At 42.4% G+C, this 12,253-nt stretch overlaps 1 protein-coding gene and 1 pseudogene across 1 annotated transcript in view; both read right to left on the reverse strand.

Moving 5' to 3' along the window:
• ABCG4 (ATP binding cassette subfamily G member 4) overlaps positions 1-12,253 on the reverse strand; it is a 112,850-nt gene that overhangs the window by 68,179 nt on the left and 32,418 nt on the right. Inside the window, exons 5-6 of the mRNA XM_089678581.1 lie at positions 9,877-9,927; positions 9,645-9,790 (exon numbers count right to left, since the gene is read on the reverse strand). Of these exons, the coding sequence (XP_089534707.1) occupies positions 9,645-9,790; positions 9,877-9,927 (197 nt within the window). The remainder of the gene's footprint in view (positions 1-9,644; positions 9,791-9,876; positions 9,928-12,253) is intronic.
• Positions 3,182-3,297, reverse strand: LOC149461249 (U2 spliceosomal RNA; annotated as a pseudogene).

A 12,253-nucleotide genomic window follows, 5' to 3' on the forward strand; every position in this document is an offset into this window, starting at 1 on the left:
CGTACTTAACCTGACCCAGTAACAATCGCGCTCAGGCTGCAGGTACATCGATTGTGGTCCATTAGCTGAAAAATCGTTGTGCAGGGTGCGGCTGGGCGTGGCATTGTTACGCACGTGACAGCGCAGTTTTAGATTGGCTAGTCCTTCGGTCACGAGTTTGGTGAGAAGGCCTGGAGTCTGACGCCACGATCGTCACACCTTGCACTACATAGGTGAAGGTAAATCTAAAGAAAATTGGGCAGAAATTGGACAGAAAATTGTATAGTGTATGGCCAGCCTAAGATACATGTTGCTTTTTTGAAACTGGGCTGCCTATCTAATAGACCTGATATGCAGCCCCATGGCCAAGTTAAAAAGTGCACACAGGAGGTTGACTAGCAAACTACAAACTGCTAGGCAGTTTTAGCATTGTCAGCCTGATGCAGGAAATGCTGTTTACTGGCATGATCCCCAGGTAAGAACATTGCAGCAGATTCACAAACAATTATTTGTTGTTGAAAAGTTTTGAGACTAGTTTTGTAACACACCAACGGATGGCAGCACAAGGCTGCATGCATAGTCACAGGGAGCACTGATCTTCATAAGTCAGTTTGCCAAAAGACATTGTTCGGTATACATTGGGAGCTGTGTAACTGGTGCTATTCTGACCATGTGCGTTACCATGCCTGCTATTTCATCAAGGACAGTAAGTTAGAACAAAAAGTAAATTTGACAGTCTGTGTGAAACCCATACACCCAAGTTTTCTCTCCGGTGATGATCCTCGATATGAAGGAGAGGTCATCCACAGCTCACTGACAGAGTTCTTGGCAGACGTCGACTTGGTGTCCCTTCTGCTCCTGGGTCAGCAGCCTGGGAACAAACTTGGCAGTAACAGGGTGCATGTTCAAATCACATGTGCTTGGACTGTTCCGTATGAAACACCGACAATGGCAGTAATGTTATGTACTGTTCTCCGATTATCATCATGCACAAGTTGTCGAATGGTCATAACATTTTCGGTGGTTGAGACCATTGAAGGTCTTCCTGATGTCTTGTCGTCTTCCAGTGGTGTTCTTGAAGTGCACACGCCACTCAAAACGTTTTGAATGACTCATTGCAGCAAAGCCTTAAACCTGCTGAATCATGTCCCATGTCTCTGTGGCAGATTTGTCCAGTTTCAAGCAGAAATCCAAGTTTGTTCTAACTTGTTGTCCATGATGATATAGCAGACATAGTAACGCACTTGGTCAGAATAGCACCAGTTGCACAGCTCCCAATGTACACAGGATGATGTCTTTTGGCACACTGACTTATGAAGGCCAGTGCTCCCTGTGACTGTGTGTGCAGCCTTGTGCTGCCATCTGTTGGCGTGTTACAAAACTAGTCTTTTTCATACCACCGTATAGTGAGACATGATGTCAAACACACTGAAAAACAGATTTAGGGTTTACATACACTTTAAATGTTTTTAAAGCAAGCAGTGTAAATACCGGACTATGGTATCAGCCTTTTGCAGTCTCCTGCACAGCAAGAGTCAGACTGGGATAGGGATAAGCAGTACAACATGTAAACCTATTGTGCTGCAGTGTCCCTGTGCTAAGGAACATGCTTATAGCAGGAGAGAGCAGAGTGACCGACAGCCTATCAGTCTGCTGCTTCTTCTTTCACTGTCCAGTCACAGGTTGGGGGAGGGACAAGACCTGTAAGTGTTATTTAACTGGAACAGAGAAAAGTCAGGTCTTCTGCCCCACCACATTGGGTTGTGCTATGTGGCAAAATTGTGTAGTCTCAGGACTGGAAGGATAGAAATACAAATCCTGTGTATTTAACTGTATGTTAGAGTTCAGCTTTAAATGTGAAAACAGTGCACAGTCCTTGTAACACATGTGGCTTTTCATAGTTTATGTTTTTTTTCTGTATTTAGCAAAGGAAAGTGACAAAAAATGATCTTAACGAAATGGGTCCGTATATATTAGTCAATTCAATACATAGATATAACACACAGGGGTAGATTTATTAAAACTGGAGCACTCAGAATCTGGTGCAGCTGTGCATGGTAGTCAATCCTTTGACAATAAAACCTGGAAGCTGATTGGTTTCTATGCACCAGATTTTGCACTCTTCTGTAAAATTTTTTAAAAATATCCCCAGCAAAAAAATTGACCTATCATATCAAATAAAAATGAATACAAAATATAACAATGAGCAACATAACTCTAAATGGCAATTACCCTAACCAGGCAATTACCCTTCCACCTCTTGATCACAATATAGCCGAAAGACCTTGCAGTCGCTACATCTGCATCCACCTCTAAAGGCTGCCTGCACATAGCTTGGGACAGGTACAGGTTTTTTTTTTTTTTTAAGTCCGCAAACGTGCAAACTACAACGAAAAAACCCGTAAGTGAATCACAAAAAAAGTGCAAGTGCAAAACACCACACGACAAAGTGCACTTAGGGGTGTGCTTGTGTCCTACCCCTAAAGGGGCTTGGACCGCTTACCCTGATCCCCCGGGGCACGAAGCTCCTGACGGGGACAAGGTTTCCCAATTGGTCCTCCTGGCCAAAAGGCCTGGTGGACCACCTTTCCTTGTGTCCAGCCGAAGCCAGACACTCAGTACTTGGTCAGGGGACTCCCCCGAAGAAGAGTCCCCTAGGGATCAGGGGAGGAAGGAACCAAAAGGCCACACATCCTCCCCCTAGACTTCAGGGTAGGCCCGAGGACCCACACCTTACCATCCAGTGAAAACACACGCATAAGCAAAGAAAAAGTGACAAATGTGGGAGGTGTTAAATTAAATAAATATAAAAAAAAAAGTGGTACCGTGCCAAATTGTGCACAGACCAGGCCCTGAGGCCCGTAGCAAAAATTGCCCTGGACTTAGCCAAAAGGCCTGGTCCTTAGGGCGCTGTGCAAAAAGAATGTAAAAACAGTGACCATGTGCCATGTTCACACAGTGGGGTCCCACACCCAGGTGTTACTAGTGGCACCCCTGAGAGCGTCTACTCAGGGGGCACCGTGTTTGCAGACTTTCTGCCTCCTCAGCCCCTGGCCAGACCGAGGTAGATCCGTTCAAATCAGGAGGTACTGGATCTTTCCAGTTTTCCCGGAGGAATTACTCCCAGGGCCCCAGCTTAACGTGTGGCGCTCCCCGGTTTCTGTCCCTCCGGTACTAGCCTTCCGGACCCCCATCATACCAGTGAGGGTACTATGCAACAGCCATCCCCGCAAAGCTAGAATGGCCGGGAGCACCCCCACTGGACACTGATAAGAACAGATACTACACTTGATCTTAGCCAAAAGGCCGAGAAGCGGTACAGGTACAGGTGCAATAAGAAATGCACAGAACGGGTATCAACACTGGACTGAATAAATCCTTATAGAACCGTCACCAACTAAAAAAAATGTAGGTAAAAGCACCACCCATCCCCCTGAGGACATCTACAAGGATGAAAAGCTTAAGGGCAGGGCTTTGGTGCTGACGCCATAGTGCAAATGTGCTCATCTGGGCAGCATGCAGAGTTGAGATTTTATGTTGTTTATTTACACCTCCCTGTAAGTAGATGTGAGCATAACAAAGAGCTGATATTTGAAGATAATGCACTATTGGTTCCTCAGTTCCTCTCTTTTTTTATGGTATACCGAGGCTTGCGCTGGGTCACTGCGTGGTTTGACAGACCCAACCGGGATAGGGTCTTTTGGAGGGCATTATGGGCTAGCCTTCTCCTTTGATTTTTGGCCATGGAGGAGATCAGGGATTTTGTCTGCTTCTCCCAGTCAGAGCATGGAGGAGAGACAGGTCCTGAAACCCTTTGACTGGTCGTGAGTATTTACCTGGATTATGGGGCCAGGAAGTCCTCAGAACAGTGATGCTTCTGCAGGACCATTGCGTCAGACAGATTGTGCAGACACACCTTCACCAGTTGGAGATATGGAACTCTTCTTGGGCATATTTCCTATTGTAGCACCCTCTAGTGCTAGATAAATTTATGTTTTATTAGAAGCTGGGTAGCAGCCTGGGATGAGTCAACCTGAAAGTGAGGTAGAGAGTTCACCTCAGGACAAGCTGGGAGGCTCTACAGGTCATGGCTTATGGAGCTCTCCCACAATTCCAGAAACTGCAAGAATGTAATGGAAGAGGAGGGGAGGAGGCCCAGATTTGCATGTTTAGGGGAACTTGGCCACCATGCCCGGTCTCCTGCCTGGGGATTGGCCAAGGACAACTTTTAAATGTGGCAGAGCCTGTGCAGCAGGGTCAGTTGCTGGAGTCAGGTGGAATATGGACTGAGAGAAGGTGCTGGAGTGAGCAGCCTGGGATGGGGCCCCCGGGAGGGGAGCCTACCTACAGGCTGGATGACCTCCACTGCCCAAAGTCTCCTAGGGAGGACAACCAACCCAGCGTAAAACCTGAAAGCAGATGCAACCCATCAAGCTAACGGGACAGAACAGTTTGAGTACTTCTACATCCCCTGTGCCAGATAAAGGAAGAGGGCAGCAAGGTGCAGGACCCAGCTAGTTCTCATCCGGGACTACTTAATTGTCAGATTTTGGAATCCCTTGCCCAGGGATACCCTTAGTGCAGCTGAGTGAAGAGAAAGGATTCATCTGGGGTCTGAGGAGGTACAGCAAGGGGACTTCAGCACTGCTTAGAGGGGCAGTGCTACATTTTTTTGCTGATCCACATTTTTTGTACAGTGTACGGGTTGCTAAGAAATGTGTACACAAGTTGCAGTTCCTAGGGCATCCCATATATCCCTAGACCAATCCAAATTGTTAACCCCTCCATAAAAACAACTAAAAAACAGCTCAAGGACTGTTTTACTGACTGTGTGTAAAGATTTGGAAAATGTGTGTTGCCTGGCCATGCAGAGCTTAGGGGGATCCAATCAAATTCAGCAGCCCCTGCAGGGGGTTGAATTACATTATCTTGCATTATCTGAGCTGGATCTGGGGTGGGACATTTAGAAAAGAGTGGTGTAATGTACTTTATGTATCTGGGGCTATGGAACTGTTTCTGGGCATCCTGGTGGACATGCCCTGGCTAATCAAGACTGATTGTGGACATGCATAGACAAGGGAGGCAGGGTGGGGAATTCCTGTGACTACTAGCCATACTGATAAGAGTTGTCTAAGTGCCTAGCTGTTAATTGGATTAATGTTTAAAGGTTGCATTGTCATGTTTCTACTGGTTACACGTCTTATCTAGGCTAATATTCTCAAGAGGGGAATGTCCTCCTGGGGGTATAAAGTATGTGTCTGGGCTTTAATAAAGATGTATTCCTTATGGTTCACTCGCTACAAGGTTGTGTGATGATTTTGGACTTTTGCACTATTTGGATTTAAGCACAGATATCACTGTATGCTGTTAACACTGTGTTATATTTTTTAAGAGTTCTAAGCAAACCGGTCACATTTGGTGCTATATGATTTAAAGGGATAGTGCAACTATTCACTGTTTATAAAAGCACAGGATGGTTGAATATTTTAAATGCTTACTTGCAGTATTTTTCCTTTGTATAAATGATTTTTTTATTCGCTTGTAGTGTACCTTGGAAATGCTAGAAAATTTGACTCTTCCAGGAGAGACGCTTTCCTAGCATAGTCTCCCCTCTTTTTGCAGTCTCAAGGCTTTAGGGTATCTACATGAGAGGGACTTTTACATTTAAATAACATGCATTATATATGGTCAGGGCAAAGGGTCTTTTTAAAGCCTAACTCCAAGAACTTTTTTTAAAACTTACATTGGTTCAGCTTGGGCATCTAATCCTTCATTGTTCACATCCAGGGGCCTCGGGGGACAGAGAAGTTCACTGCATTAGCCTGTGATACATACAGTACATTTAGCACTGGTGTCTTTCAGGTGCTGCTCCAGTGGTTTGTCTATGGAGAATGAACACAACCATTCAAAGAACTCCCTGTATTTCTTTTCAGTTAATACAATGCACTCTCTGAATGAATGAGCCAGAAATTGTGAGGACATCCACCTCTCCTCTCTGCCTTGTCCAATGAGAGAACACCTTGTGTTCATTGAAAAAAATTCAAGATGTTCTTTGAATGGCAGAGATTCTGAGAGAGTATTATTATTATTATACAGAATTTATACAGCGCCAACAGTTTGCTCAGTGCATCACAATATAACGGGAGACAATACAGCAACAATACAGTTCAATACAAGAGGGTTAGGATGGCCATGCTCCTTGGAGCTTACAATCTATTCAGTATATAGAAGGAAAGTTGCTTGAGCAGCACCCAGAAAAGGCCAGCACTAGCTGTATGTAGAACAGGCTACTGCAAAGAATTTCTGCATCCCCAGTAGCCCTCTTGATGTGAGCTATGAAGTTTAGATGGAACCACACAGGACCAATATACATTTTAAGAAAAGATCAATCCTGGAGTGCAGTTTTATATTTGATATACTGCACCACGACAGCAGAGAACGGTCATAAATAGCATGAAAAAGCAAACCTGTGCCTGTAAAAGTAAATGCAAAAAAAAGCAATCATAGGGGCCTTTATAATCCAAACGGGGGCAGACTGACCATTTGGAAACTAGGGCACTTCCCGAGGGCCCGGGGTCAGTAGGGGGCCCCATGAGATGCCCCTGGTACCTTTTTCATAGGCTTTTTTGAGTTTGGGCAAAGACACAGGGGCCCCATGATCCCCTATTGCCCAGGGGCCCCATGAGTTGTCAGTCCACCCCTGAATCCAAAGAAAATCCATTGTGGTAGAAAAGTAATTCAGTAGCAAGCACAGCCCAAACACTTCTGGCCAACCCTAAATTGAAATGTGTTATCTGAGCTGTATGGTCCACTAAGAAAAGCACTCTACTTAGCAAGATAATCCATGACACATTGCTAGACAAGTGTGACTATACACCGCAACCCAGATCTAAAGCCTGATACCATCAAAACATCCTCCAACTATGTGGTCTCAACTAGCAGGTCCTAGAAAAAAATGAACCATTATGGGGCTGATTTACTAAAAGAGTAGATCACAGTCACTTTGCTAAGTCAGTGTGCACTTAGCTTAGAGAATGAGGTAACTCACCTTCCAGAGCATACTGAAGGAAAAATAAACAGTAATTTTGCTGGCACATGATTAAATGATATATCGGTAAAGCCTCACCTCAGTCACTAAGCTAAAAAATTGTCGCTTTGAAAAGTAAACATGCTCTACTCCTTTAGTAAACCACCTCAGTGCTGTTAGATTATTCATGGCAATGATTTGTGAATTAGTCATTAAAGCTATTAATACCAATACAGGTCTGTAGATGGAAACACTCTAATTGTGTTCACTGTGAATTACATAACTAAGACAAACCATTGTGGAGTGGATTTGAAAACGTTTATTTTCAATTGGGATACTTAAAAATATAACTAAAAGCAAAACTTTTTTGTTTTAGACAGAGTGGAGAGGAATTATAACATCTACCAGGTCTGTATTGCTGACCGGGCCCCAGTTAGGAAGACTAACCCTTTCTATTTTCTTGTATACCATTATCACCATGAGTGTAAATAAAATGCCACATTTTGGGTTGTCCCTAGAACAGTAACAGAGGGGACACTAGCTCTGGTGATCCTGGTAACAACCAGGGATTCCCTACCTTTGGAGGAGTTTCCTCCTACTTCATGCTTGGATTATGGGATAGGACGTGGAGGGAACTCAACCCAATGGGACACAGATGACAAAACAACTGACATAAACTGTAACTTTATTCAAAATGTAATAAAAGATTTTGCCTTTTGTTCTTCTTTGATAAGAAAAAGAAACTATCAGACGGAAAGCATTAAAGGCCTCATTCACACAGCACTGCATTTTCTATGCAGGATCTTGCTGGCAGAAGCTGCCAACAAAGTCCAGCATTAGTGTTCTGTATACATAACCATCAGGCAACAAACTAACAATACATCCAATCAGCAGGCTCTTTTCTGTGCATAAGTGCCAGTTCGCATATATACGGATTGCATGCAGTTTGAACCACGTCCAATCCACATCACGTGAAAAAACATTGCTTCCTATGGTGCCTGTTCACATATTTCCGGTGCACTGGTGGTGCGGTTTCAGTGCGGTTTTAAAAAGAGTCATGTCCAATTTCTGAGCAGTGCAGTCCGGTTCAGGTGTGGATTACAGGCTATTGACTTCTATGGGAAGCGTATCTAAACTGCATATGTGTGAACAGGATAAGATCCTAAGAGCTAATCCTGACCTGAACCTGATGTAAACCTGACGTGAATTGCTGAACAACTACTGTATCAATTAGCTGTGAAACCTGAGCTTCAATCCGCACTGCACATGTGTGAATCAGCTCTAATAGTCAATCTTATTCAACTTTGAGGGACCATTTACATTGTTGCGTTTTAACACATGAGTTGCAACAAGCTAAAATGCACGTGTTCAACCTCCTCATACTAAAAATATTATCTGTTCCCATCTCAGAGCTACAGTGAAGTATGGTTTGGAAAATATGATGTCTTTTTTTTCTTTTTTCTTTTTGTTTCAGTGCATTGGGATGCTCATAGAAGTCAACCACAGCACATCAAAACACATATAACATGTAATAATAAGCCTTGGTCAATGGCTGTTAATCCTTTCCACTCCAAATTCTAAATTGAAAAAAATGCATTGAAAATGCTCATCAACACATGTCAAGATGCACTTCAACGCGCAAAGGAAAAATATATTGATGCAAGATAACACATTGTTACAACGCTACAAAACAATGCACCTCTTCATACATACACATAGATCTAAATTGGCCCTATAAGTGTAGGTCTAGCCAAAACATTTTTTTCCAAATAGAGTTTTACTTAGTAGAACCCTTGTCAAATATCCATTTCTACCTTCCTGGAGGGAAGATTCACCCTCTCTTGTCACAAAGACAGAAAGTGAGGAGTAAACCAAACTTTTAGAGAAATCTAAACCCTTGTTCTGGCAACAGCTCTGTGGGAGGTAATTTTGCTTACTTTGTACAGATTTCCTCTTACCTTTTCTTGCATGTTTGGGATCAGTAGTGAAGGAAACAAGGGACACAGACTGTACAAATAAATTGACAGGGATTTAACCCCTCCCTATTCTATCCAAAACTAAAGTAAACAATATTGGCAATACCTGCACTTTAAATGGTCTTCTGGTTTCCTGGGAAGCTGCTACACCTCGTGGAGACAATGAGGCTGATTTACTGAAGTTGAGAATTTGCTATCAATAAATTGTAGCTGTGTATAGATGATAAAATAAATAAACAAGAATTCTCTAATCACATGATTGGATAACCAAACTGAATCTTCTTTCATTTTATTGAGTGAAAATTCTCAACTCCTTTTGGTTAATCAGCCTCACTACATAAAGGCTTCAACTTCTATTTCACCTTGGAGCTAAGCACTACACACCAGATTCTAGGTCTTTTCCTTCTATTCAATGCAATATTTTTTAAAGCCATTTACATAAAAGAAAGGGTAAATGAAGCCACAATTTAAGCCACACATTGGGACTTTACAGCTATGTCAATGGGTACATGTTTAGAAGTTCTTACCTCTAATAAATTGTATTGTTGTTTTATTGATTGATCTTGGTTCCATTTATATAAATATGATTGCCAAAACATTTACATTGAATATCAACAGACAACTTCACATTAATACAGTACACCAGTATGTAAACATTTTACCTAGTTGGTTCATCAAAGAACATGACTGGAGGATTGTTGACTAGTTCCAGAGCTATAGCCAAACGTTTGCGCTGACCTCCTGAGATGTTTAATGTACGAGTTCCACAGCACTCAAGAAGACCCAGGGCTGTCAAAATCTCATTTACCTGCCAAAGAAGACCATTTATATATTGTATGTGTCAGTTACATGTATCTATACCTTAACCCTTACACCAAACTACCCTACACTCACCAACTTTCTTTTGACATCCATCTTCTCACTGAGTTTCAAGTTGGCAGAGACCTATTTAGGAACAGAAGACAAAAAGTACTGTAATTATATTATGTTTATGCTCAGTATTTCATTTCCCAGCCACCTTAGCATAACTATTGACCTACATCTGTCAGCTTTGTATTCTCACCCATTAGGTCATCTAGAACACTGAACCAAGCTACTAGAATGAAGATAGTTGTGCATCCACTCTGCAATTTACGTGGTATCACAATATCTGTTGGATCACCTTTTTTTTTTTAATTTCTTCTTCCTTCTACAACTATAGCAAGTACTATAATGACTAAAATGCTGTTTTCTATATTGCTTTAGGTATCTAGACCAATTTAAATGTATGTAAACCATAACAATAAAGCTATCTTATTTGGTCCCTTTTGGTCAGTTACATATACTATTGAAAGCATTTTGTTATATCTATTTAAGTGCAAAAATTACCTTTTGACCTTGCCAAAAAATGTGTAAACTGATAACTTCCTGTTCTCTCTGCCTGGACTGGACTCCTATCAGTTGCATTGTTCTGTGGACTATAGAACTCCACCCTCTATGTTATGAGGGTGGAAGAAGAGGAGAGGAGGAAATTTCTTTATTCTTGCCATGCTTCTGTTGTCCTGGTACAGTAAGCGAATGAGCGTAGAAGGCAGAAGATTGAGAACAGAAAAGAGACCAAGCTGTCCATAGCATCTGTCCCATTTTTTATTTATATACAGTATGTATAAATATATATATATATTTATATATATATACAGTCATGGCCGAAATTGTTGGCACCCTTGATATTTCTCCAGGAAATCATGTATTTCTCACGAAACGTATTGCATTAACACATGTTTTGCTATACACATGTTTATTCCCTTTGTGTGTATTGGGACAAAACAAAAAAAGGGAGGAAAGAAAGCAAATTCGACATAATGTCACACAAACCTCCAAAAATGGGCTGGACAAAAGTATTGGCACCCTTTCACAACTGCGGATAAATAAGAATGTTACAAGCATGTGATGCTCCTGTAAACTCACCTGGGGCAAGTAACAGGTGTGGGCAATATAGAAATCACACCTGAAAGCAGATAAAAAGGAGAGACGTTCACTTAACCTTTGCATTGTGTGTCTGTCTGTGCCACACTAAGCATGGACAACAGAAAGAGGAGACGAGAACTGTCTGAGGACCTGAGAACCAAAATTGTGGCAAAATATCAACAATCTCAAGGTTACAAGTCCATCTCCAGAGAACTAGATTTGCCTTTGTCCACAGTGCGCAACATTATCAAGAAGTTTGCAACCCATGGCACTGTAGCTAATCTCCCTGGTCGTGGACGGATGAGGAAAATTGATGAAAGATTGCAACGCAGAATAGTCCGGATGGTGGATAAGCAGCCCCAAACATGTTCCAAAGACATTCAAGCTGTCCTGCAGGCTCAGGGAGCATCAGTGTCAGCGCGAACTATCCGTCGACATTTAAATGAAATGAAACGCTATGGCAGGAGACCCAGGAGGACCCCACTGCTGACACAGAGACATAAAAAAGCAAGACTACAGTTTGCCAAAATGTACTTGAGTAAGCCAAAAGCCTTCTGGGAAAACGTCTTGTGGACAGATGAGACCAAGATAGAGCTTTTCGGTAAAGCACATCATTCTACTGTTTACCGAAAACGGAATGAGGCCTACAAAGAACAAAACACAGTACCTACGGTAAAATATGGTGGAGGTTCAATGATGTTTTGGGGTTGTTTTGCTGCCTCTGGCACTGGGTGCCTTGACTGTGTGCAAGGCATCATGAAATCTGAGGATTACCAAAGGATTTTGGGTCGCACTGTAGGGCCCAGTGTCAGAAAGCTGGGTTTGCGTCCAAGATCCTGGGTCTTCCAGCAGGACAATGACCCCAAACATACGTCAAAAAGCACTCAGAAATGGATGGCAAAGAAGCGCTGGAGAGTTCTGAAGTGGCCAGCAATGAGCCCAGATCTAAATCCCATTGAACACCTGTGGAGAGATCTTAAAATTGCTGTTGGGAAAAGGTGTCCTTCCAATAAGAGAGACCTGGAGCTGTTTGCAAAGGAAGAGTGGTCCAAAATTCCGGGTGAGAGGTGTCAGAAGCTTATTGATGGTTATAGGAAGCGACTGATTTCAGTTATGTTTTCCAAAGGGTGTGCAACCAAATATTAAGTTAAGGGTGCCAATACTTTTGTCCAGCCCATTTTTGGGGTTTTGTGTGACATTATGTCATATTTGCTTTTCTGCCTCTGTTTTATATTTGTTCCAATACATACAAAGGGAATAAACATGTGTATAGCAAAACATGTGTTAATGCAATACCTTTTTTGTGTGAAATACTTGATTTTCA

Source organism: Staurois parvus, unplaced genomic scaffold (assembly GCF_062004578.1).
Source record: "Staurois parvus isolate SC_StPar_1 unplaced genomic scaffold, SC_StPar_1.0 ptg000207l, whole genome shotgun sequence".
Taxonomy (NCBI): Eukaryota; Metazoa; Chordata; class Amphibia; order Anura; family Ranidae; genus Staurois; species Staurois parvus.